The sequence below is a fragment of the Urocampus carinirostris genome, chromosome 20 (assembly GCF_059441175.1).
Source record: "Urocampus carinirostris isolate Australia breed hairy pipefish chromosome 20, RoL_Ucar_1.0, whole genome shotgun sequence".
Classification (NCBI taxonomy): Eukaryota; Metazoa; Chordata; class Actinopteri; order Syngnathiformes; family Syngnathidae; genus Urocampus; species Urocampus carinirostris.
Genome location: NC_142368.1, coordinates 18,673,687 through 18,700,848, shown reverse-complemented (window position 1 = coordinate 18,700,848; position 27,162 = coordinate 18,673,687). Strand labels below are relative to the sequence as shown.

Sequence of the window (27,162 nt, the reverse complement as noted above, 5' to 3'; positions counted from 1 at the left end):
TTTCTTCCCTCTGCCTGACAGCATAGGTGCTACATTACCCAAAGGTTTTGTTTTATTTTTAAGGTGACTTTCCGGCATGTGTTTGTGGGTCAAGTGATCACACGTTGCTGGTGAATTTCACAACGACGGCAGAATGGAAGTAAGTCAAAAGGGCTCTTAAAACATCTCGTCCTTCCCCAAGGGCAACTCTAATGACTATTTTTAAGTCGTAAATATATGAATGACTCATCGCCAGAGATTAAGGATGGAGTTTCTTCAGGTTCTCCAATCTCCGGCTAATGACAATAATGATGACTTCACTGAAAATATCTACAGCCCCTCTGTCCATTCTAGCTGTTATTTGCCGGGGACCAGTCAAGACTGTATTTACGGTTTGGTGCTGAGCAACGGACACCAACAAGAAGGGTGATGGAGGGCCAAACCACCCTAAAATTTGGGGAGAATTCCCCAAGATGGCAAAACTCACCTCATCTGTTGCGCTGGATGTGACCAAATAGCTGACTAGAAAATGAATGCACTGGTAGGGTTGGATAGTGCAAGTGACAGATACATGTTAAAAATGATTTTTGTCATCCAGCCATCCCAAACTCGACCTTGACATGAAACGGCTCTTCGGGAAATCTCCCGTTCTTCCTGATTAGTCACTTTGGAATTTTTTTTAGTCAGTCAGTCAGTCGGTCAGTTAGTTAGTCTCTCACGGTTGCCATGGCGCCCAATTGGCCCCGCCCGTGTGGCGCCAGTTGCAGCTCCTTGACAGATTGGCTTCCCTTCAATTTAAGCTCAGTGCTCTCACTCACCTTTTGTCAATCCGTCAGAGAACCTCTGCACCCGCAAGTCGCGGGTTTTGTCTCTGTCCGGTATCGTTCCCGTCTATTTTGTCCTGTTTAATATTGATCTCCAGTTTCGTTCCCATCTAGTTTTTCCTGTTTATAATTTCGATAACAATTTTTTTATATCAATCTTGTCTGTCCCGTCCTGTCCGGTATCGGCCCCGTCTATCTGATATCTGCTTGTGCTATTGGTATCTATCTTGTCGGCCTCTGGCTTCCTGTCATCCCACGCCCGACTGCTGCCTTACGTCTTCCGGCCAACGATCGCCGAATCGCTGGCGTTTGGGTTCACGTGCATAACTGCCCCATTTCCTGTAAAATAAAAGCTTGTGTTAGAAACGTCACGCATTTGGGTTCTCCTCCTGTTCCGGTTGTTGACATCATCATGTTTCTGTAGTACAGTGGTTAGCAAATTTGGAAACATATGTTGGCCTGAAGAGGATGGGCGCCACAAGGATGTACTTGCCCAAGACACACCACAGGTAATGGTGCCCCTACCACCCTAGTGGTTAAGGGATCCAACCAACCGACCGACCGACCACCCACCAGCCCACCCACCAACCGTCATATTGATAGTTGTAATGGAAACACCTCTTAATTGTACCCTACTTTGTTTTCTTTTTTGATTTCATTTTGAGTATTTATTTCTTGTTTGTTTTATTTCTGTTTTTATTGATATCACCTTGGGTGTCCTGAAAGGCGCTTCAAAATGAAATTTACTATAATCATTAGTATGGTGGTTGGCGGAACAATGGTTGGGTAACCACCCACAGTGCAGAGGTTCAGGGTTCAAGTCCAGCTACCGCAGCCTCCCCGTGCAGAGTTTGCATGTTCTCCCCGTGCCTGCGTGGGTTTCCTCCGGGCACTCCGGTTTCCTCCCACATTCCCAAAAACATGCATTCAGGTTAGTTGGCCGGTTCAAATTGTCCCTAGGGGTGAATGAGCGAGTGAGTCGTCTGTCTCTGTGTGTCCTGAGACTGGCTGGCAACCAGTTCAGGGTGTCATGATTACTGATGTGATCCACCTGTGCCCGCTCATTTGGTGCCAACCGCCGCGGGTTCTGATTGGCTCCCTGTCACCATTTGAACCCAGTCCTGTCCGTCCCCTGTTGTCAGTCCGTCTGCAATCTTCAGTGTATACTAGGCAAGCATTTTTCGATCCTGACTCCCACCTGTCCCGTTTTTGCTCCCGTCTGTCTCCGACTACAACCCGTTTTACTCCTGACCACGTCTGTTCTCCCGTTCTGGCTTACGACTCGTTTCCGACCCCATCCACGTCTTGCTCTCCCAGTCCCGGCTACTGACCCGTTTTTCCGTCCCTGACACTGCCATCGCTCGCTACGGAAGATCCACTTCCGTGTTCGGATACAATCCGAGTACGAGAGCGACTTGCTTCCCGCCTCCAGCGAACATCGGATTGTGGGCGCAGCCCTTCCACTTTCCTTCAATAAAACTTGTGTGAAACAGTACGTAATTGGGTCCTGTTTCCATTCAGGTCCTGACACAGGTTGTCTTCTGCCCTCTGCCCGAAGATATGGGGTTAAAGCACTCCTGCGACCCTACTGAGGATAATGGATGGATGGATATTCTTCTGGTTTTTACAAATTTACAGGAGGTTACATAAAAAAATGTTATTTTACAGTTCCATGTCATTTTTGCAATAACAACAAAAAACACCATAATTTGGAGCTATCCCTTAACTTAGATAGTATTTTAATAACGTACTATTAAATAAATAAGTGAAAGTTAGACGGGCAATGGTGACGGTGGGAGGGAACATGGCGTTTAGAGGAGTGACTTATTTTTCAAAAATGCTTCTGCAGTCAGCAGCCACCGGTTGAGGCTGGCAGGCAGCAGCCACGGAGACTACTCCAAAATGACTCACAAGCACGGAAATAGTTAAGAAAACAGCTACGAAATGGTTTAATTTATAACCAAACCTACCCTCATGCGACGAGAGGACGAGAAGAGGTCGGCGAAAGTGAAGTTTGATCCGGATTCTCGTTTTTGACTGTCCATGTCGGTAACCCGGAGAGAATACCCGTCGGTGAGTATAAACTCTCTTAAAACTTGATTTATTTTTGTGTTTTACACGGTCTAATTCAAAGTTTTATTGAGTAATTTGTAATTTTGTGTTTGTTGAGTAGGGCTACTTTTGTCAATATGGCCGCCCACGTCACAGCTACGCAAGTGACCGCATTAATGGAAGTTTGGAGTCTTTTTACTGTTATTGTCTTTTTATCTTGTACACAAACTCTTTAAAAAAGATTGTTTTTTTTTGTTTAAAAATAGGTGTTATTATCACAGCCGCGTCTTTGCTTTCTTGTTCTCAATTTTGCTCACGTCGTACACTCGCACCCACGTTTTGTTTTGTTTTTGAAATCGGTCCCTTTAGTTTCTCCTTTTTTGAGAAAACAACTCTTTCGCTTTTTAATCTAACAGTAGTGCTAGGGAAAACCTGCGCATAAAATGGTTTATTTTTGATTAAACAACCACAATGAAAACGTTCAACATAGTAAATTCATAATCCCAAGGGTGAGAACAACCAGGAAAAGTGTGTGTGTGTGTGTGTGTGTGTGTGTGTGTGTGTGTGTGTGTGTGTGTGTGTGTGTGTGTGTGGAGTAAAACTTTCAAACGATTTATAAGATGAGATCAAACAATGTACAACTATTCACTTGTTCAAATTTAAATACAAAAAAGCATTACTGGCGGAATACAGACATGAAGAAAATGAGGTATGAGTGATACGAGAGATTAGGAATAGTGCGTCTAGAACTGGGGTTAATTTTGTTGTTCTTGTTGTATCATAACTGTTATTATTGATATTATTACTGTTGTTATTATCATTGGTGTATTTAATTGGGAAGATGATGGGGTAGGGAATATAAGCATCTGCTTCTTACTACCCCTTTTCGAACATATTATGTAACATTATTTTGTTGCTGAGTTGTTTTTGTTCTGTTTTTATTTTAATGTTCGAAATAAAGTTTTAATTCATTCATTCAAACATTATAAAAGATAAATCTAAATGTTTCCTTTCAGGACAAAAGTCTTGAGTCAAACCGAAATAAAGCTTCAATGTAAGGAAAATATGAATATAACAAAGTCAATAGGACAAGTATAAAACCTCCCATTGTAAAATATTTTAAAATTAAGTCAAAGCGTTAATTTTGCAATTGGAAGCAGTGGCGTACTTGGGGGTTACTAGGCACCCCATTCATTTTTGATTTGTTTGGTTTTAAAATCAGGACTCCTTTTTGTGCTCCTATTTAAGTCATGTTTATTTGTATAGCCCTTAATCACAAAGAGTCTCAAAGGGGCTGCACAGACCACAGATTATTGCAAACCACAGACTATTATGACATCATCCCCTGATTTAAAACCGACATGAGGGCAAGGAAAAACTCAAAAACCTCAACATGAGGAAAATGAAGAAACCATGAGAAGGGACGGCACATGAGGTAATCCCCTTCCAGGGTGACCAGGCTGCAATGGATGTTGCAATAACAAATGCTACACATTTATAGAAAGCTCTTACAATAGTCGCTTGTGAATACTTTGCAGAAGATTTTAATTTTGTATACAAAATGTGGAATTTTCCACTGTTGATACTGCAACTGGAATCAGGGGTTTACGTGGGGGGTTCGTGGCAACCCATTTATCGGCTACTGCATGACTTTAGAGTATAAAAGGATTTTGAAGGCAAACTGTATAATAATTGACCACTAGAGGTTGCAGTGTTTTTCAACATTTTTTGAGACAGGACATGTTTTTTACATTGGAAAAGTTTTGCAGCACACCACTAACTAAAAATGTTATAAAATGTCACTGAACAGTATGTTTAATTACAATATAATTTATAATACCCCCAGTTTTTACAGCACAGACAATTGACAATGGCATAATATTTGCAGAAAATTATTCATAAATGTTTTATTAAATTTTAAAAAGTGATATTGGATAATTTCTCACGGCACACTCGTGTGTCGCGGCACAGTGTTTGAAAATCACTTCTCTATGGCAGTGGTTCTCAAAGTGGGTGGTACCTTCCCCTGAGGGCGGTGGCAAGCTCTGGGGCAGGGGTCGGGAACCTTTTTGACTCAAAGAGCCATAAAAGCAAAAAATATTAATTTTATTTTGGGAAAGAGCCACACCATATATTATGAGACAAATTTACTAAATTGCTAAACCCGCGCCCCAGACAAAAGCTTAGTCTTCAGCACATTTATTTTTGATGATTTGATAAAAATTATGAAAAGAGAATAATGCCAGAGCCCCTGTCCCAAAATCAACAAACATACCACTTTAAACTTGTCTCTTTCTTGCAATGACTCAAGATCGGTTACACTCCTTTTGACCCTTTTTTATCATACATATTGGTTTCAAAACCAGATGCAAGCATTTATTTTGTAAAAACGTCACAACATTCTGAGAATAGGGAGCCTTATGTGCTTACCTTTGGCGAGAGATGGGAAGGAGTGCTTGTACCTTTTGCATAGCTCCACCCATCCCTCCCACTCACCCAATCAAATGACTAAGTTCTCTTCCGGTGTTTTGGCGTATTTACAGTTCTGTGGATTCATCATAAGGTATCTGAACACTGAACACAGATTACATAGTGAACTTTTATATAAAGGATTCTTTAGCGTTGTACAGCTAAAACGAGTTTTTTTTCCCCCATTTTTTTGTGTGACACCTTGACTGTAAATTGTAGTGAAAAACGTGCCATATATATACTGCAAAGTAATCAGTAAGTTTCGGTTTGGCTTTGCGTGTAACTTAATAGGATAGACAAATCAAGTTTTGGACAAGATGGAGAAATTTTGCATGCAATCAAATCTGTCTCTGAGCCACAGATACTCGTAGAAAGAGCCATATATGGCTCGCGAGCCATAGGTTCCCGACCCCTGCTCTGGGGGGTAGTGAAGAAGAAGGGGCGGTAAGGGGCGGCAGTCAGCAGTCGAAGTCAGAGGTTTGAACGTTTGTTTGACGATTTGTACACAACACGTTAGGGCTGCACGATTAACCGAAATCGAATCGACATCTCGATGTGACGTAGTGGGGTTGTGAAACCGCAAAGCACTGCGTTTTTTTTCAAGGTTTTGTAGTGAGTGATGGAGTTTTGCCCAACCACGATTGTTATTGTTCGAGTTTCAAAAGCGCCGACCAATCAGAGGCAAGTTTTAATAATAGCACCACCCAATAAACGCAATTCAAAGTTTGCAAGTACCACACTATGCCTAACTCATTGAGTGTCATGGCGGACTCCGTAAACATAGTCCCAGAGTCAACAAACGAGAACGCAACGAAGCTTGCGACGAAGAAGGGCTTTTTTTTTTTTTTTACTAATCAATGTTGTTGTTTTTAATGAATGCAATTTCTTTTAACACTAGAGACGCTAAATTATAACTCCTCGCCAAACTTTTCCTAGTGCAAGCTCATCGACTTTGGGGAAGAAAGGACTAAAGGCCACACACAAAGTACGTGTTTACGGTTTATCACCGCTCAAATATAGTAGGTTAGCGCTGTAGGCTTAGTATGTAAACATTAGCCAAAGTCCTGCTAGCAGCTAAAAAAACTAGGAGCAGAGGGAAACACAAACTTAAAAGAAACTTGCCTGGTCATCATAAAAAAAGTGTTAAGCTTATAACCATTTGAGTACTTCAACATCGCCAACTAAGGAATCATGATATGTCATAGAATTTCCTTGTTTTTGTCCACAGTCATGGATATTCTCTCAGCCCATAGTATTGAATTATGAGCACTGCACTCAAATGCATGAACATTTCTCTAATCATGGGATCCATTGGCGACATGAAATTTAGATCATCCGTGCTAACAATGTTTATATAACCAAAATCAACTGGAATCACATGTCGTCTAATAGGACTGTGACAGAAAAATCCTGAGAGAACGCACCCATGACAGCAGGCACCCTAAGGTCCTTCCAGTCTGCAATTTGGATGGATGGACGAATGAATGAATGAATAAATAGAACTTTTATTTCGCACATGACAAAAGCAAAAATGTTAACGTATATGTTTGAAAGGGAGTAGGAAGAAGCAGTTTGATAACCATTAAATGGCTAGCTATCTATCTATCTACCCTTGTCATATCCCTCAAGAGGGGTGACCCACAGCAAGACAAACACATACAAAAATAAAGAAAATTTAAAAAAGGGGAAAAGTAGCCAAAAACACACACAAAGTTTTTGGACCATGGCCATTCCAAATGCCCAAACACCCAAATAAGTTAAAGTTAAGCACCTCGGCACCCAAGTTGGTCATGCATTTGTCCCTCTTTCCTCTCCTCTCTATCTCTACTCCCTAAGAGACAGCAAGGCAAAGAAAAGGGGGGCGGGGGACCGAAAGGTCTTGCAAACCCTAGTTATAGGGCCACTAAATGTGAGAGGATGTGGAAGTAAAGCGACTGAGTGGAAGAAAGAGGAGATTGGAAGGATGATGACATTAAAATGGCAGCTGTCACAATTACATCGTTGCGTCTTATCAAACTGGGACTATAGTATATCAATAGTGCTCTTCTTAATAGTTGCTTTAGAGTTGCTTCCTGACATGTTTTGGTATTGTCAGAAGTGGGGGGGTATTGTACGAAACAAAAAATAGGGAATAAGCCAGGATACTTTTACTATGTCGAATTTAGCCTAAAGTCATGAAAGCAGGTTGAAATTTAGCCCTGCGAAGTTACTACAGTGATTTATTCTCTTCAATTAGCCTGCTAACAACCAGGCTGAGATTAACCACAGAGATACATCTGGCACTTCTACTGTCAGTTGGGTGAAAAAACAATGTTTTGTTTAGCGTTTCCATGGACTTACTTGATATGTTGCATTACTCGAATTATCCTTTAAATTTCAGCTATATTGTTTTTTCTTTAATGGTAGTGTCCTTCAAAAATATTCGACTTGCTGACGTCATTATTTGGCAGAAATCATAAATGCTGCCCCTGTCCCGCGTGCACGTATGTATCTCTCTTAGACCTGCTCGAATAAACCCCCTTTTTGGTGGAGGGTCGGTGATTGGGTTAATGACTGTATTTGAAACAGTCCTTTTTACTTTCACTATTTTCATCCTTAAATAAATGAAAACAACCAGCATGCACATGGAATCCCTCTCCAACACCCCCCTCCCACCCGGCTACGAATGGCTGGAATGGCGATGATAAAAGTAAGATAAAAGCAGATAGGCACGATGAACACATTGTTAACTCATCTATCTATCTACCTTGGTCATATCCCATGAAGAGGGGTGACCGACAGCAAGAAAAACACATACAATAACGAAGAAAATAAAATGAAAATAAAAAAAATACTAAAGGGAAAAAGTAGCAAAAACATAAACAGTTTTTGGACCATGGCCAACCCAAATGCCCAAACACCCAAACAAGGTAAGCACCTCGGCACCAAAGTCAGTCATGCTTTTGTCCCTCCAGATGAAACGGGACACAAGAAAGGGGCCATGTCACTCGGGTCAGGGTGACAAAACACACTCTTCTGTTCAACGGCAGGGCCCGAAAGCTTTCACTGGTTTTCCCCTGCCGCATCATAGAACGCGTCCAAACATCCCACTATCCTTTCACAACACCTCTAGCTTCCACTACATTTAGACATCATACCTCCAGTGCACTCATAACACCATCCACCCACGATCATCGCGGCCTACTTGGTCTCCTTCCATTTACTTCTACTCTGTAGATCCTCTTCAACATTCGCTCCTCATCCATTCTCTCCATGTGTCCTAACCAAACGAGTACTCTCTTATCCACACGCTTGCTCAGTTCCTCTACTACTCCAGTTCTGTCTCTCACAATTTCATTTCTCAATCTAGCCAATCTTGTAACTCCTAACATACTCCTTAAACACTTAATTTCAAAAACATTTAATTTCCTTCTCAAATCTGCGTTCAGGGTCCAAGTCTCTGCACCATACAACACATTCGGCACAATCACACTCTCATACAGTCCCCTCTTTACATCCATACTCTTGTTGCTCATCACTTTCCTCAGAGAACCCAAAACCTTGCTTCCTTGATTCACTATTGTTAGCTCACACTTCAGTAAAAAATATTTAATTTGAAACTTTTTAAGAACACCTCAATCGACGCACCCTACTTTTAATCTCTGTTGACTGTATAATTGCAGCAGTCATCTTATCGTTAAGTCAGTGTTTAGTGTTTAGTTATTCATGTGAGAATTTTTTTGCTGTCAGGCCATGTGTTATATTGCGATGCCAATCTAGAACTCTTGACAAATTGACATCCCAACTTTGTTGAATATGTACAGTATACTTTGGCTGTTTTTCATAAAACTACGCAAAGATGGTATCAATTAAGTCTTTTAGCCATATGTATATGAAATAAATAAAATATCACTTAGCCGTGGAAGAGGTTGACTGATTCCATCTTTGTGTCGCATGCGCTAAGCTAATATGCGCCGGCCAGACTAGATCAAGCTACACTGATTCACTTAGCCTGGATTTCTTTATTCCACTTATGTTCAAAACCCCCTTTGTTTCCACTTTGGGGTGTCTGCATACATTTGAAACCCCTAAAACCACTTTCTCGAAATACAATTACCAGTATTGGATTTTGTTTAGTAATTCATAAATCCATGTTGTGAGATGACATCACCGGACTGGAAGTTTATTTAGATCTTGTATTCTATTCTTAACAGGATAAGTTGACATATGTTTGGCACTCACCCAACAGTGCAACTAGCCAATTTAATGGACTGTTAATTAAGGAGTATTATCAAGCGTGGTGGGTAGATCTATCCCTTGCTAGGATAGTAGGGGCACTGTTTCCTATGGTGTGTGTTAGGCAAGTACAGCCTGGTGGCGCCCATCCCTCTCTAGGCCATTGCATATTTCCATCTGGTCTCAAATTATTGTCGCGGTTGTCTATGACGCCCAATTGGCCCAGCCCATTTGGCAACAGCTGCGGCTTGTTGACTGATTGGCTTCCCTCGTATTTAAGCTCAGTGCTCTCACTCGCCCTTTGTTAGTCTGTCAACGAACATCTGCACCCGCAAGACGTGGGTTTTGACTCTGCCCGGTTTCCTGCTTGTGTTTCCTCTCCGGTATCGTTCCCGTCTATTTTGTCCTGTTTTATATCGATCTCCAGTTTCGTTCCCGGCTATTTTTGTTCTGTTTGATATCGCTCTCCAGTATCTGGTTGCGTTTCCGTGTAGTTTGTTCGGTTTAATTTTGATCTCCAGGGTCTGGTATCATTTCCGTCTATCTCGTCCTGCTTGCTATCGGACTCCAGTCTACAGTGCCTGATATGAATCCTGTCTGTCCCGTCCTGTCCGGTATCGACCCCATCTGCCCGATACCTGCTTGTGCAATTGGTATCAATCTCGTCTGCCTCTGGCTTCCTGTCATTCCACCCCAGACTGCTGCCTTGCGACTTCCGCCCAACGCTTGCCGAATTGCTGGCGTTTGGGTTAACATGCATGACTGCCCCTTTTCCCGTAAAAAAAAGCTTGTGTGAGAAACGTCATGCATCTGGGTCCTCCTCCTGTTCCGGTTCTTGACAATTATAAAGAGTAGAAAAATCTGAAAAACAATTTTAAAAAGGGATAAAAGAGGAAAGTATCTTCGACAACCGCATATTCAAAAGTCGATTTAAGGTCAACTGGTGTAACCTACAACGCCTTTTGAGCAGTGATACCTGAATCTTTTTTTTTTAATTTCTAATACAGGGAGTGGATTGGGTAATTATTTGAAGGTATATTATTTTGTTTCTTTCATCCCGCCCTCCACTGTCAACTATTTAGAAAATGTATGGACATACATAAATACATTGAGATAACATATCCTATGCTGTTTTAGTTGGATGCGGAGATTATAATTCACGCGTTTGTTACCTCCCGTCTGGATTACTGTAATGCACTACTCTCCGGTCTCCCAAAGTCCAAAATCAAGAGCCTTCAGGTGGTACAAAATGCTGCAGCGAGGCTTTTAACAAAGACAAAAAAGTTTGATCACATTACCCTGATTTTAGCTAACCTGCAATGGTTCAAGATGTGATTTTAAGGTATACAAAATCATGCATGGACTTGGTCCCTCATATCTTTCAGATTTAATTTCCCCCTATGTTCCTGTCCGGAACCTTCGCTCTGAAAATGCTGGTCTACTAATGATCCCAAGAGCCAAGAAGAGAACCGCATTCGGGCGCCAATGCTATGGAATGCTCTTCCCCCTGAGATTCGATCTGCAAACTTAGTGGAAATGTTTAAATCCAAGCTTAAACACACACTTCTATTCTATAGCATATGAATAACCTATATTTTATGTTGACAATAGCTGTGTATTGTTTGCCCTCCTGTAGGTTTTAGATTAGGGGATGGTGACATAATAGTCTGTGGTTTGCAATAATCTGTGGTCTGTGCAGCCCTTTGAGACTCTTTTTGATTAAGGGCTATACAAATAAACATGACTTGACATGACTTTTTTCCTACCAGGGACTGTTTCAGTTTTTCACCCCTAGAGGAAGTGAAAAAGAGAAATACAAATGGGGGAACTTGTACTTAGCCCAACCGTCGCCCTTAGAAAATTCTCTCCAGCTGGTTTTTCAGTGTTTGTGCCAACGTATAAGTGACTTGTTAAGATTTTTATCTGTGAAAAATGTTTACCCTAAGCTCTGTTTTAATCATGGACAAAACACATGTTTTTGACCATAGACGATGATTTTTATGTTCTTACAGTCCACACATAATTTCCAGGTTTCTACCCCTCGTACTTTCTCTATATCTGAATTAAGTCCTTGTTTCGATTCTTGTTGGGGAGATATTGAAGGTGAAAGTACAGTCTGTGATGAGTTGAGAATTTGTTTCTTATCACGTTAATGCTTCATCAAATTCCTTTTGGTTAAATCATATCCAAATGCCATGTAGTTCTCCATTTTTCAAGAGTAGTTAAAATGTTCATTTGCGAGCCAAAGGATTCATCACATCTTTTTACTGCTGTAGATTTTTGATGTAATGTAGAGATTTTTAAATAATATTTACATAGAGAATAAATCCTTTAGAGAGTCTTGTGTAAACCTGAGAGATGTTTCACATGCTCAAAATGGGTCAGAGTGCAACATAATCAAGTCAATATTTATCCTTTGTTGTGTATGCAGGAAGCACACATTTCAGGTACTGTGAGAAAAAATAATTCCATAATGAAATAAAACCCTTTTTGTATGTCATCTGTATCACAGTTGGTCCAGTGTTTCAATATCGGTGCTTTCACTGCTGCTGTTGCATACAATCCTTTGCAAATTTCTCAGTGATGTTTTTCGATCGATCAATCATTCCTCCTCCACGGTAGTATACCGTAAAAGCATGTGTAAATACTGAACACATTACCAATCGTATCCACTTTATTTTGTAGTATATACGGCTCAAAAAGTTAAAAGGCGCCTTACTTACAGTTGGAAAAATTAAGTAAATGCAAAACTGGTGCAAACTTAATAGCTCATCCAAATACATGTGGGAGCCGAGCTAATCGAAACCCTCTTGGCTTGTATGGAACATACCATGGTTCAAGTGACTGTGTTGACACTTTCAAATCACCTCAGTCGTACCTGACTTTTAAATAAACCCAACATCAATGTCAACACAACCTAAAATGTCCAGTGCAAGTGCTCTGAGTGTAAATGAATATCATGCTTTTTCAGTTTGATGAAAGCTTGTAGGTAAAAAGGCGCCGAGGAGGGAGTACCAATGCCCTCTTGGATATTTTTGTAATGTCTGTCCGGAGTTATTCTCACTGCATGCGCATCATGCATCACACACTTACACACAACTTGAATTCTGTCATGGTCGAAGTGAGACTACAGAGCAGCTGCAAATGGCTATGTGGTCATGTGGTATGCTACAGTATTCGTGGATGCGTCTGTGTGGTATTCAAAGGCTGGTAAACACCCCCTTACTCCTCTTGAGTGCACCTCCGTCTGTCAGTCTTCTCTGTTGCTTTCTGGAGCTTTCAACATTTCTTTTGTTGGAGTCATCGTAAACTATCGCAGGATATATTTTTGCGGATGACAATTCAGTATTTTTTTATGCTTGTATTAGGTCGAGTAGCAATCCAAACAGGTGTGTATTGGTGTGTAATGGAGCATGTTTTGAGAAAACATTGTATTGGGGTTTTGCAGGTGCATTGACTGTTCCTTTATGGTCTTTGAGGCAGAACAATCTTATGAAATTAAGGAAGACTCAGAGCACATAGTTTTATCATTTGTAACTATTCTGAAACTCAATCCTTGTTCGAAGAATGTTTGAAAAGAAAATCGAGGCTTCAAATAATTTTGACACTCCTGGCTAAGCATGGTTAGTGGTTGGTTAATGATTTGGAAGTATTCTTCATGGAAGTGTGGTTTGCTATCCAAGAGCTGTCTGTGTGATATGGATTGGGTATTTAACTAAATCTTGCCATTCATGGGGACGTAGCGCATTTTTTTAATATATCACATTATATTTGTCCAACCCAAAACTATGCCCTGGCTAACATTTATAGTGAATGCATTTTAATCTTTAATTTACAGCTGTATAGGGCTTGACCTATTCTTGGGTGTACCTTAGTTTTTCTGTGTGTGCGTGTTGGGAGGACTAAAGCAGATGTGTTAATGGTGCTAGTTCTATACACATACTTGATTTTTTTACTCTAGTACTCACACCGTATTTGATCATTGGTTGTCAATGATGCACACAAAAAATCATATCCATTTATCATACTTCTTCATTTATAAAGCGCAACTTTGGTTATTTTTTAAGACTTTGTTCCACTTTTTATCAGCTTACACTAAGTAATGTATGTGACAAACGTTGAATATGTGCGGCCATGATTTAAATAATTTGTTGACGATGTATACCATGAACACGGTACCCCAAAAAATGGACTATACTTATTTAATGTCCTTTAAAGTCCGATTCACGAGCAAACACACCAAAGGGTTTTTTCCTTCGTCCTGCTTTTATGTCTTTCAGGATGACTTGGTTTTCTCAATTTTCTAGCATTTATCTCTGGTACCGCGAATCAAAATAGTATGATCATGAGATAAAGGCTAATGCCTTTTGGTATGTCATCTATATCACTAGTGGTCTAGTTCCTGGGGTTTATTCCCATTGCATCTAACGTTACGCTAATATACTACCGTAAAATCCTGTGTATGACTCGCACCCAATTTTGATTTTTTTTTTTTTAAAGGTTAAGAAAATGTGCGGTATCTGCGGATAATTGCAAAATATATTTACAGTAAATGACAGAATCCCCTGTTAATTGCAGGGGTTACGTTACAAAAAGAAACCCTGATAGGTAAAATCCATAAATCAGAAATGCTTAAATACTCTGGTTTTAGTGTATAAGAGAGTACTAACCCTTTTTACAGACTCAAATAATTTGTTTTAATCATTTTTTTTAATACAAAACTATTGTACCATCAAATAGTAACGATCAGGAGCGTCTATATTTAACCACTTTTCAAAGTGCACGTTTACTCTGGCGATATTGTCTGGTGGCCAAATATTTTTTATGTTTTAATTGGTGTTCTCCCCTGTCTTGTCTCTCTATTAGACATCATTGAGTCTCTGCACGCCTAGTGTGTGATCACCCTGACACAGAGAGGTATGTTCATATCTACAGATTTACTCCACATAAGTCATATTTCCACTAAGCTAGGGGTGGGCAAAATATGACCTGCAGATCACCTACTGCTCCATCAGACTTTTTAATCCGGCCCGCCAAACCAAAATGATAATATAATATAATAACATATTGCCACACTTATAACATAATTCAATAACTCCCCTTTTTGGGGACAAATTGGGATTTTGGTTAAATCAGCTTTCCATAGAGAGCTGCCTTATCCGTACAAGGGCCCATACAAAGTCCGTCAACCAGTCATATTGCAGATAACATATTGCCATAACATCATAGGCGCCGCCGCGAGCAGCAGCCTTTCCAACAGCCTTTCCAGCAGCTCCGTGTTATTTCGCACTTTTTGTGATTTATTGTTTTAAGTGTCTGCTTCTATCTTCGGTGTTTTTCGTCCCTTTTGACAACTACACTTTGGATTACTTTCTATCCAATCGTTATGGGTTTTAACGCACAAAAATGCGTTTATTCGAGGAATCAACTCCTTGCCCTGAAGATTCTCGTGCCAGTGTGATGAGGGGGCCCTATCGTGCATGCAGAACCGGAAATAGCTAAGCGGCTAGCGTCGTTATAAGCCTTCGGTACCATCCGTAATCATGGTAAATGTGAACTCTCTACCAAATAAGACCGACAAACTGGCTGTGCTGGTGAAAAACATCAAAGCGTACAGGGAGTGCAGTTTGCTGTGTTTTACGGAAACGTGGCTCACATCTAGCATCCCGGACGCTAACGTGGAGCAACCCGGAGCTACCCGGCTTCAGCGCTGTTAGGGCAGAGACAAAAAAGCCTGCGGGAAGCAGAGAGGAGGTGAACTCGCTATCTTCGTGAACACAAGGTGGCGTAACCCTGGGCACAAAGATTTCCATCTGCTGCAGGGACGTCGAACTTTTGGACTAGCGTGTGACATCGTCCACTCCGCTGTTGCAAACCTAAAACACAGCACCCCGAGGCCATCCTGTTAATAATCAACAAAAGGATACTGCTGGAAATGTGAATATCCCTATAGGGATGAATAAAGTATCTATCTATCTAACAAAAACAAAAAAAACGGAAATTCTGCTAATGATTCAGATTTAATATTTGAACCCAATGCAGCCCACGACTAAAAAAGTTAGCCCATTCCTGGACTAAGTGGTAGAGTTGGGTTCACTTTGCTGCTCTTTTCCCTCCAGGACAAAGTTTTGATAAAGTCAGACAATAAAATCTTATCAATGCTATAGTAACGGTACACTTCCTTGAACTGTGTCTTTTGTAATTAACACTACAGCATTTGTTAAGAATTGAATTGCCTTTATTGTCCTTAATATTAACGTTCCGAAATATTGTATGCAACAAGATTAAACATGGCACTCCAGGGTAAACATGTAATTAAGACTTGGGAAAAATGAGATAAAAGACTCGTGATAAACATGCCAAAATGTTTACAAAGTAGTGCTTAGACTGGCCTAAGTTATACGATTCAAGATTGTCTTTACTGTCATTAACATAAAACTAATGGCATGTATTCTGCAAGGGCAGCTTGGCGACTGGGTGGTTGGTGGGCAGCCTCACTGTGCAGAGGTTCAAGTCGAGCTGCCGCAACCTCCCAGTGTGGAGTTTGCATGTTCTCCCCGTGCCTGGGTGGGTTTCCTACCACATTCCAAAAACATGCATGTCAGGTTAATTGGCTGGTTCATATAGTCTCTGGGTGTAAATGAGCAAGTGAGTTTTCTATCCCTGTGTACCCTGCGACTCAGTTCAGCGTGTCCCACTGCGTGAAGATAGCTGGGATGGGCTCCAGCACCCCCGCTACCCTACTGAGGATAAGCGATGCAGTTATTGGATGGATGGATGTTATCTGCAACCCCAGGGTACAGTGTTTGTTGAAGAAGTTTAATAAAGGATAAATTAAAATCAAATATGTATATACAAGGAGGAAAATACTATGTACATAAATTCTGCAGTTGTATACGTACACCAAGTTATGGCTGAGTAGAAAAAGAACTGCATTGGCCAGGAATCGAAACCGAGCTCCCGCGTGGCAGGCAAGAATTCTACCACTGAACCACCATTCCACAGTTGCAATCTATTCTTTTTGTCTCACAGAACTGACCCTACTTTAATTTACCGTAGGCCAAGCGCAAAGTGGGGATTGTACCTAATGTTATTTTGGTATATGGTGTCATTTTAAAAACTGGTATTACAAAGGTTGCCCAAATAACTGTATCTTTTGCTCTTAGGAAATGTGGTTTGGTTTTACCAAACACCAGTTACCCTGAATGTGTTTGTTTATAAACACAGCTCAGCAAATGTTAACCATAATAAAACACTGTGGTGCAAACAACAGCTCTGCATCAAGGCCCACACAAACTCTTAAAAGCAACACACCATACTGTCAGCTGTTGGTTCCGAAGGCTCCTTTCTATTTGCTCTCTACTGTACTTTCTATAGGCAGCAATCCAATTGCCTTTAAAGGTTCCCCCCGGGACACATACCAAACTGTCACTGCTCTAAACTTACTAGCAGCTTGTGTTGACTGCTCATAAACCAGAAATACATTGTACGTATTGAAATAACCGTTAGATGTTTTATTGAGCGTGGAGTTTCTTAGGCCTTGAAATAAAAATCCTGATTGAGTTTGCACACGCACGCACACAAAGATTTCCAATTTTCATTGACTTTTGTTCACGTAAATTTTTTAATTCCAAATCTTAATTTATCTTAATAGAAAATGATGAAACTCTAATAGTTGTAAAATAATAGTATACATATATTGCATGCTATTATTTTACTACTAGCCTCCCCTAGTTGTGTTTCGGAAATGATAATAATTGTATCTTGAATAGATGGAAGGAGCAACTTTTGGGATTAAACTGATATTTTGAGACTTCTCAAAAATCCAACATATTTAAAATTACACTGCAGATTCGGCATACAGTAATCTTCTCATTGAATTTAAGGAATTTTCCCAGAAACTCTTTTAAAAGGCTTCTCATTAACTTTTCTAAATTTCACCATTTAATAAAATACCTTGTTTTTTTGGTGCAATTGTGCTCATATTAACTGTTATTTTACTACAAAAACGTTAGATTAATGTGAGAGTAGAGATTATTTTTATTTTATTTCTTAACTGCCCTATCTCATTATTTTGCCTATTTTTATGACTATTTTTTGATAGTATTTGACTTTTTTAACCATTCTGCAAATCTTTTTGCTCATTTAGTATTTTCATGGTATTTTCATGCAATCCTTTGAGACTCTAGCAGTGTTCTCGTTTGCCCGCGTCCCTGCGTCCTAGACGCATCATTTTTGCTGGGGACTCATTGTGTCAAATCAATTACCCGATTACATTTTTAACAAAGATTTACCGCACTCCAAACTTTTCTGCCATTGTTGTTTTGGTCTCGCGGTTTGAGTTTTCGTCTGCACGCCGATCTCGATAACGAGATATCATTGCTTCGAGATTACGTCATTGTTGTGGTGGAAGTCTGTCTCTTTTTAGAGAAGTGGCTTTTTCGGCTCAACTCAAACGGCTCACTTGCTTTGATGCATTATATTACGAATCATTATGTTGTTAAGAAAAAAAAGTATAAAAGGAGAAAATGAAAAAAGACAGGTTTGTGGTTATCCCTTTAATCAGTATATTACCAACAATATTTTAATGCAAACATGAAATAATAATTTGAATAAGAAAATGTATTATTCTCCTTAATTATATTTGCATGTATTTTTTCCTGCTACAGTAAACGTCCAAGCTACTTCATTTTGAACTTTTTTTATAATAAACCTCATTCATGTCGAGTAACTCAGTGTCTCACAACAAAATGTTCATCAACAATATATGATATAAGGAAACTAATGTACAATATAACATGTTAAACTACATAAACATGTTTGAAAAAAAATATGGTGTAAGATTTTTTCGTATTTTGTAAGGGAAAATATGACAGTTTGTAAGGGCATGGAGCCCTGGAGGTTGACAGGTATGAGTATGCCTCCGAAAAAACAGTTAGTATTAGGTGAAAATCAACACTAAATTGGTAATTTCTTCAGTGTCAGTAATAAGTCGAAACATAATGCAGAAAGTGATAACAACGGCAATAATTCTGGCTAAAAAAAACGGCAGATAATTTCTTCGGAAGATCGCGGAGGCAAGGAAAACTAGTGTGTTAAAGCCAAAGATTCGATGGAAGAAAATAAACAAAAGAATATAGATTAATATAATTATTTCAGCAATATTATTTTGTATAATGTAAAATATTGTTGTGAACTGAAAAATATATAATAACTGATATATGATATGATAACTTATTTGTATTACCAATAAACTGTGATGATTAAAACGGAATGAATATATATATTTATATTATATATTTGTCGCCGATTTACAATTTCAACCCCGATAACACTAAATTTTGGGGACCCATAGATCTCTGTTGGGACCCATAGATTTTTGAGATTGCGAGTCCCCGGGACCCATCATTTTTCAGAGGTAAAATGAACACTGCTCTAGTGTGATTTAAGGCTATACAAATATGGTAAATGTGATTTGACTATGAAGTTAACAACTCGTCTCTCTCCCGGTGAATAAAGTCAAAATATTTTATGCGCTTTAACGTGGAAATTATACTAAACTTCAAATGTAAGAAAATAAAAGGAGAACTAGTACCATAAAAGAATGTTATCAAGTAAAATGATTTTGTTCCACAGGTGTTCATTTGATCATTTTGTCTTGTTTATGACGCATTTCTAGTAAAACAAGAAAAACAAACTTAAAATAAGCAAAATGATTATGCCATTGCAAAATCATATCATTCAGATTATGTTAATTGTTTTGTCAATTTATATAGAGTGATTCAAGTCAAGTCATTTTTATTTGTATAGCCCTTAATCACAAATAGTCTCAAAGGGCTTCACAAGTTATTACATATAAGAAGTTTAGGTTATTCGTATGCTATAGAGTAGAAGTGAGTTTTAAAACAAACTCACCTGGACCGTGAACACTGCATCACTGGTGAAGAGGGCACAGCAGCGCCTGTACTTCCTGCGGAGGATGAGGAGAGCCCACCTGCCCCCATCCACCCTCATCACATTCTTCAGGGGCACCATAGAGAGCATCCTGACCAGCTGTATCTCTGTGTGGTGTGGAGGCTGCAGTGCCTCGGACTGGGGTAGTGTGAGGAGGGTGATGAGGACAGCAGAGAAAATCCGAGCCAAGAACATCATTAGGGACCCCTCTCACCCCCATCATGGACTGTTCACTCTGCTAGCCTCTGGGAAGAGGTACTGCAGTGTGCGGTGCAGGACCACCAGGTTCTGCAATAGTTTTGTCCCCCTGGCCATTAGACTGTTAAATGGTCAATCACACACATAGTAGGTCTACACTGCTGCTAATCTGTACATCTGTTTGTCTGTTTTGTTTTTTGCACTACTAGGAGTTCTTTATACATAGCCACTCCTTTGCACATCTGTTCTCCTCTACACTATCGTACTACAGTGTTATTGTTACTGTACAGTGACTTGTTTACCTGACTGTCCTGAATCAATTTTTCTCTTACCTAATCTTTTCGCCATCATTCCGCTCTCTTGAAAAGGGGCGGGTTTATGATTTTTTTTCTGGGGGTTGCCAGATAGGGGCACAGACTGCAGAAGGTTGGAACAGAATGTCACGTTATATGCGTGTGTAACGGGACACAGGTGGATGGTCTAGCTCCAGCTGGTGTAACACATTTGTTTTATATATATATATATATATATATATATATATATATATTATAAAATGTTTTGTTTTTTGTTGTTTTACCTGCAAAATGGATGGTAAATGTCAGTCTCACACGACACCATTTACTTGTTGACATTAAGAGTGATTTATTGAACAAGTCTCATTAAATCACGTGAGGTCACGTGAGACTTGCCCCAAACACCCTTCTCTGACCTGTGAGACTATGTCATCTAGTGGTGATATACTGGTACTTAACTTTTTCTGCTTTACAAAACAACATCAAAATCCCAAAATATAACATTTGAACTAGTCAGCAACCCTTGTTGCGCCGTATAAAATAGTTACTAACTAATAGTTAATAATGAAAATAGTTCATAACTAAGGAACATTTGATTGCAAAAGTCCAACTTTATTATCAAATACAAATACACATATATGAAAAAAAAATCAAAATGCTTTTTGGTATTGTTCAGGGGGCCGGACCAAATGTGAAGGCGGGCTGTATCCGGCCCACGGGCCGTAATTTGGGGACCACTGCTGTAAATGAACTGAAACGTTAAATATCCCAAAGAACCTACTTACTAAAACTAAATCCTTAAACCTAAGGCCAATTAAGCTCTCACTAGACCCAGTGATTAAATGTTTGAGTTTGGCAAAAAGATGCATCCTCATTTTGTCTGACTGAAGCATGAGGCCTCCCGGGATGTGTTGAAATCTTCTCTGGAATGTGCACAGGGGGTAGCGGGTGAATTTGGGTGTGGCTTAGCTTGTCACCTTATTTAAGGAATGCCAACGATATTTGCACTTATTTCAGGTTATCGGGGGATTTTATCCGTAGTTTGTTTGATTTCAAATGCAATCATAAATAAATAAATGCTGCTACTGCAGAAATGCTTTATTTATTGTTGTTTTTTTTACTGCAAGGGCAATGATTATCATATTTTCCACACTGTAAGGCGCGTGGCATTATAAGATGCATCCTATTATAAGGTCTTTGGTTGCACAAAATGTAAATAAGTACCTGTTAATATCGCCGATTATATTTGCAAAACATTGGATGTAACGAGATTCGAACCGGGATCGTTGTGGGGAGAGCGCCTTAGCCGATCCACTAGACCACTGAGGATACAGACGACACACAAAAACGCATTAGGTTTTATTTTATCACCACACTATTTGTAGCCACAAATATTGTAATTCACATGTATGCATTTCGAATTGTAACTGTATGTAAGGTGCACCGGATTGTAAGGCACATATTCAAACTTCTGGCCAATTGGCTGTTTTTAGGTGCGCCTTATAGTCCGGAAAATACGGTACTTTAAACATTTTGATCACAGATTAAATTTTCCTAAATTTTTTTGAGGCAGCATGGTGATGGAGGCGGGAGTCCGTGCCGAGAGGAGGAGGAGAGGGGATCCAGTGACCACCGGTGTAGCTAGGAAGATCCTGGTGGAGCTTGGTGAATGTCTTATTCGCAGTTTAATAAAGTGACTCAACTGAGAGTACTTTGAATGTCTTTTTTTCTGTTACAGCGGAGGAAAACCTTGATGCCATTTGTCTCTCAACATATCGAACAGCATGCAAACTGAGATTCATTCAGAAGAGATGCAACCGTGAGTCCGAAAGTCAAATGGACAAGGAGCAAAGGTTGTTGCGGATAGCTCTATTTGACATCGTCTTGTTCGCAATCCTTCCCTTGCAGTGCATCTCATCGACATATACAACGTGATTGAAGCAGTGCGTGATGCCGGCCTGAATGCAGTAGAATTAGAAGCTGGAATTTCAGTGACCAGGCTGGAGAACCTGGTGTCCTCACTGTTTAACCAGCTCAGCAAGCGTCTGCCCACCACGCACCCAATTAAGCCACGGGAGAGTACTGTCCTTTTTGTTGATTTCATACTGGCCGCCATTGATAGGTAAATGACCAAAAAAAAAGATATATATATATACATATATATATTTTCATCATGGCTGCAACTATTCTAATCGTCGATTAGTCACCGATTAGTTTTTACTAAAATGTAGCATGAAGTTGATTTATTTATGTTGAAAATGATAACAATTCCAAGAAAATTGGGTACAGTGAAAAAGACAGAACGTGCTGCAGATTTGTACAAAAAATAAATAAAAATCAAAAACCAGTTATGTGCTGTGCTCTCTCAGTATAGTCATAAATAATAATAACAATTAAAATTTAAGTAAACATTTATTTTCCATCCCTGTAAACCGAGAACAGCCTCGTTAGCAGTAGAACAGTAAATAAGAAAAATGCTATGTGCATTTTGTGAAGTGCATTTAGTTTCCATCAGCAAACTCTGTAACGAAAGAACTTAAGGATTCTGAAACCAAGCGGTTTTAACAACTGCTAATTGTCGTTTTTAACGTTTGTTCTTCGGACTGCATGCATTTAATTTCATGTTTTTCAGGCACAGTCTGATATAAAGCTTGATCTTTTTTTATATATAGCAGAATCTACACATATAAAATGTACAATCATATAATCGGCTGAGGCGAGTCAGACTCCGTTTCGTTCAACTGACGTGCTTTTTAAGTTTCCGTGCGTCCTTTTGCATATGGGTCTTTTTGTTGGCCCTTTCCGGGCTAAAATCTTCTCAAACTTTAGAAGTTTGATGTTGATGCCACCATTTCTGTATGTTTATGTCGCCTCTTGAGACGGACGCTTTTGTGCATGTGCGACTCTCAGCAGGCATTATACTCTTTTCAAGATGCATCAGTCTGTTTGAAAATGTGTCTGGAGACTAAACGGTCATTGACAATGATTTCTATTGTCGACCATTTCTTTTAACAATTAATCGTTGCAGCCCTGATTTACAACTGATTTACCGTGTCAGATGCTGGTAAACATCCGTTTGATTTTATTTTGTTTCAGCGAACCAGAGAGCCAACTTACGGTGTTCTCTGTGAAGGCTATTTTGGCCGTGCTTTGTGGAGGAAAACTCGTGGACAAACTCCGCTGTAAGTACTAGCCTAAGCTACAATATTGTCTTACGGGACCCTTTCAAACCTTAATTGACCAGAATCCGACACAAAAAGTGTCACCAAGCTTATTTGTTTTGCTTGCCACTATATAGGACTCCTGTAATGATGTCATTGATTAAATTTCTCACATTTTTTTGCAATGTTTGAACCACCTCTGCTATGGCAAATTGGATACCTGTAACCCTGTTAAGGTATTTTAGGAAGGGATCTTGAAATTTAAAATCAAGCATCCATTTTAAAATCATTTAAAATTGTCATCATATAGGGAAGATTGCAAATGTAATAAATCTTGTTTTGGGAAGGCTGCACTTTAAAAACAGTCTAGAATATCCTTATTTGGCTCAAGCCATGGACCTATATGTAACTTTGTGGAAAATGTAAATAACTGCTGCTGTCAATTAAATCAGAATGCGTTTTTGTTTGTAGATGTGTTTTCTCAGGTCTCAGACTCCAGTGGTGTGATGGTCCTGTCCAAATTTGAGAATTTTCTGTACGAGGCCCTGAAGCTGCCGGCTGCTGTGCACGAAGGACCTTCCTTCGGTTACACAAACAACATGGCCCGCTCTTGCTTTCCTCAGCAAGTAAAAAAAAAATGACAACGTCTCACAATTGTGTTCCCATCAGGTCACGGTCTTTTAGGTCTAAATTCTGACGTTTCTAAAGAGTTTTCTTCTAATTATTACAGAAAAGGGTGATGCTGAACATGTTTCTGGACATTATGTCTGACCCTCCACCATGTCTCGTCTGGCTTCCCCTCATGCATCGCCTTTCCACCGTTGAAAACGGTTGGTAATATGTAAAAGTGTGAACTCTTTGTGTTCAAATGTATTTAGTTGCCACTTGGTCTGTAATGTGACATTTGGTAATCTATAATGAGGGCTTAAACCTCACATGGTTGTTCATAGTTAGGGTTCATACAAGTGTTTTGATGTTGTTTTGTCGAGGAATGGATTTTGGGTGAAGTGCTTGAAAATGCTCTAAATTGTTTCCATGTTTCTCAACAAGTCTGCTTACAAATGACGCCAACAGTGTTTGATGGTGTCTTCACTTTGCCATTGCATTTCTTTATTCCTGAATAACGGCAACTGATTTTAGTTTGTATGGCATTGTCCATTGAAGCATCAGGTCATGCCCAAGAGGACAAGTGCATGCTACACCTTAACATGGCACTACAAAATGTATATTGGTGCAAGGATTATGCATCAATTAAATACTTCTATTATGGGCCATGCAATACATAAGAGAATTGTTTACAGGTAGTAAATTGTAATGGGAAGAACTTTTCTCCTTCTGAAAATGTAAGCTACATATTACCGTCATTTTACCCAAGACTTTATTGGGAAGAGATTTGTCTCAAAAAACTTCTACTCACGTATTGTTCAGATCCAAATATATTTGCGATTTACTTTAAAATCTAAAACCCTTGTCTTGATAAATGCATGTACAATATTTAAAATCACATATGTATATCAAAAATATATTTATGGCTCTGCAAAATGCATGATTCACACCAGATTTATTATTTTAACGGTACTGGAAAAATTGTGTTTGAAAGTCCTTAAAAAATGCTTGAACTTAGCCATGTAAAAGGTGTACGAACTCTTTAGTTTAATAAATAACACTTGAAGGTTGAGTGTCTTCTCCAGTCTTACAATTTGTCAGTTAAAAGCCATGTAGTGTGTTCCCCTCGCTTCAAAGGTAATGATGACTCTCATTACCCCCCCTAAACAACCACTTCAATTAGTCTGTTACCGGTTAAAAGACTATGTACTGAATGTCAGATACCCCCAAATCTTTAGCATTGTCTCACATGGCTTCCAACCAAAATCATCATAATTGCTAAACTCTGCCCACACTGAAAATGTAATCATCAAAACAAAGCACTAACATTTTGGAAAAAATCACAACCAAATGTGAGGTGCATGCAAGACTTCAGATACATTTGCATCCACAGACAATGTAAGTCTCCCATTTAACCTACCGAGCATAACCCTACGTTTTCTCCTTTCTCCTAGTCTACCATCCAGTCTCATGTTCCTATTGTCGTAGCAACGGTATGACAGGCTTCCGCTATCGGTGTCTCCGTTGCCGAGGGTACCAGCTCTGCCAAAACTGTTTCTGGCGAGGAAATGTTAATGGCTCTCATAGCAGCCAGCATCAGATGAAGGAGCATTCAGCTTGGGTGAGTCACGACAGTATAAGAAGCATCCCTCTTAATACACTATTAGGAATGTACTGTATTTTCCTCACTATGAGGTGCACCGCATTATAAGGCGCATAGAATTAAAATTGTAACTATAATAAAAAGTGCCATATTTAAGCATTGATTGATCAGTCGAAATGTATAGCTGATCACAATTGCAAAAAATGGATGCAACTAGAATCCAACCTGAAATGCAGCAGACAGTGCTGGATACTATCCACTAGACTACTAAGGATGCAGCTGTCACACGAAAAGGCATAAGGTTTAATGGCCTCAAAACACTATTTTTAGTCACGGTACCACGTTGTTGATGTTATTATTGGGCCGGGCTGCGAGAATATTGTCAGACAAACTGGTCCCTGGTACAGAAAAGGTTGGGGTCCACTGAAATAATGTATTGTATTGCTGACTCGCAAAGTCTTGGAGTGCACGAGACTCTGACTGAAGTGGAAGTCAAGTCAAGTCATTTATATTTGTATAGCCCTAAATCACGAAGAGTCTCAAAGGGCTTCACAGATTATTACACTATATTACACAAACTATTTTTCAGCCGACGAGAAGAGTAGGTTATTCATATGCTATGGAGTAGAAGTGAGTTTTAAGCTTAGATTTAAACATTTCCACTGAGGTTGCAGATCGGATTTCAGGGGGAAGAGCATTCCACAGCACCGGTGCCCGGATAGAGAACGCTCTCGAACTAGCAGAACACTTCTTTGCTCTTGGGATCACCAGAAGACCGGCACTCTCAGATCGTAGGCTTCGGACCGGGACATAGGAGGAAATCAGATCTGAAAGATAAGAGGGAGCAAGTCCATGTATGATTTTGTATAATATTAAGAGAACCTTTAAATCACATCTAAGGCTAACTGGGAGCCAATGCAGGTTAGCCAAAATCGGTGTTATGTGATCGTACTTTTTTGTCCTAGTTAAAAGCCTCGCTGCGGCATTTTGTACCAGCTGAAGAGACTTGATTCTAGACTTCGGGAGACCAGAGAGCAGTGCATTACAGTAATCGAGACGGGAGGTAACAAACGCATGAATTATAATTTCCGCATCCGACTGAGACAGTATTGAACGGATTTTAGCATTGTTACGAAGATGGAAGAAAGCGGTTCTAGTAATTTTCTTTACATGCGTTTCTAAGGATAGATCAGGGTCAAATATGACACCTAAATATTTAACTGAGTCACTCTGTGTGATGTGACATTTATCAATGTTCACAGCAGTTTTTGAGAATAAGTCACGGCATTTAGATGGACCAATGACTAACATTTCGGTCTTTTCAGAGTTAAGACGCAAGAAATTGAGTGACATCCACTCTTTTATCTCAATGAGGCAGGCCTCCAAATTTCCACAGTTTAGTGTGGGAGATTCCTCCAACGGAAGGAATAGTTGAGTGTCGTCTGCGTAGCAGTGGAAGCTGATATTGTACTTGCGAATAATATCACCTAATGGAAGCATGTAAATTCTGAAAAGAAGGGGGCCAAGCACTGAACCCTGCGGAACACCACAGGTAACATTAAAGGGCTCAGATGTCATTTCGCCATATTTAACACAGTGCGTCCTATCTGAGAGGTAGGATCTGAACCACGAGAGGACGGTTCCCGAGAGACCAATCCATTTTTCCAACCGTTCTAGTTGAAATTGTGGTGCACTGTGTCAAAAGCGGCACTAAGATCCAGCAGCACCAAAAGTGATGAAGCGCCTGAATCCATTGCCAGTAGGAGATCATTTGTTACCTTGATCAGAGCTGTCTCAGTAGAGTGGTT

The 27,162-nt window shown here is 39.8% G+C and overlaps 1 protein-coding gene across 10 annotated transcripts in view; it reads left to right on the top strand.

Annotated features, from left to right (window-relative positions):
• Positions 1-2,605: 2,605 nt before the first annotated feature.
• dtnba (dystrobrevin, beta a) overlaps positions 2,606-27,162 on the top strand; it is a 46,527-nt gene continuing 21,970 nt past the window's right edge. For 9 of the 10 annotated variants that reach the window (XM_088324701.1, XM_088324704.1, XM_088324705.1 and 6 more), the window contains exons 1-9: positions 2,606-2,876; positions 14,406-14,456; positions 21,558-21,649; positions 21,723-21,803; positions 21,893-22,106; positions 23,081-23,166; positions 23,617-23,771; positions 23,876-23,975; positions 25,206-25,372. In XM_088324701.1, the coding sequence (XP_088180827.1) occupies positions 21,559-21,649; positions 21,723-21,803; positions 21,893-22,106; positions 23,081-23,166; positions 23,617-23,771; positions 23,876-23,975; positions 25,206-25,372 (894 nt within the window). In that variant the 5' untranslated portion in view covers positions 2,606-2,876; positions 14,406-14,456; position 21,558. The remainder of the gene's footprint in view (positions 2,877-14,405; positions 14,457-21,557; positions 21,650-21,722; positions 21,804-21,892; positions 22,107-23,080; positions 23,167-23,616; positions 23,772-23,875; positions 23,976-25,205; positions 25,373-27,162) is intronic. The other variant, XM_088324697.1, reaches the window with a different exon arrangement.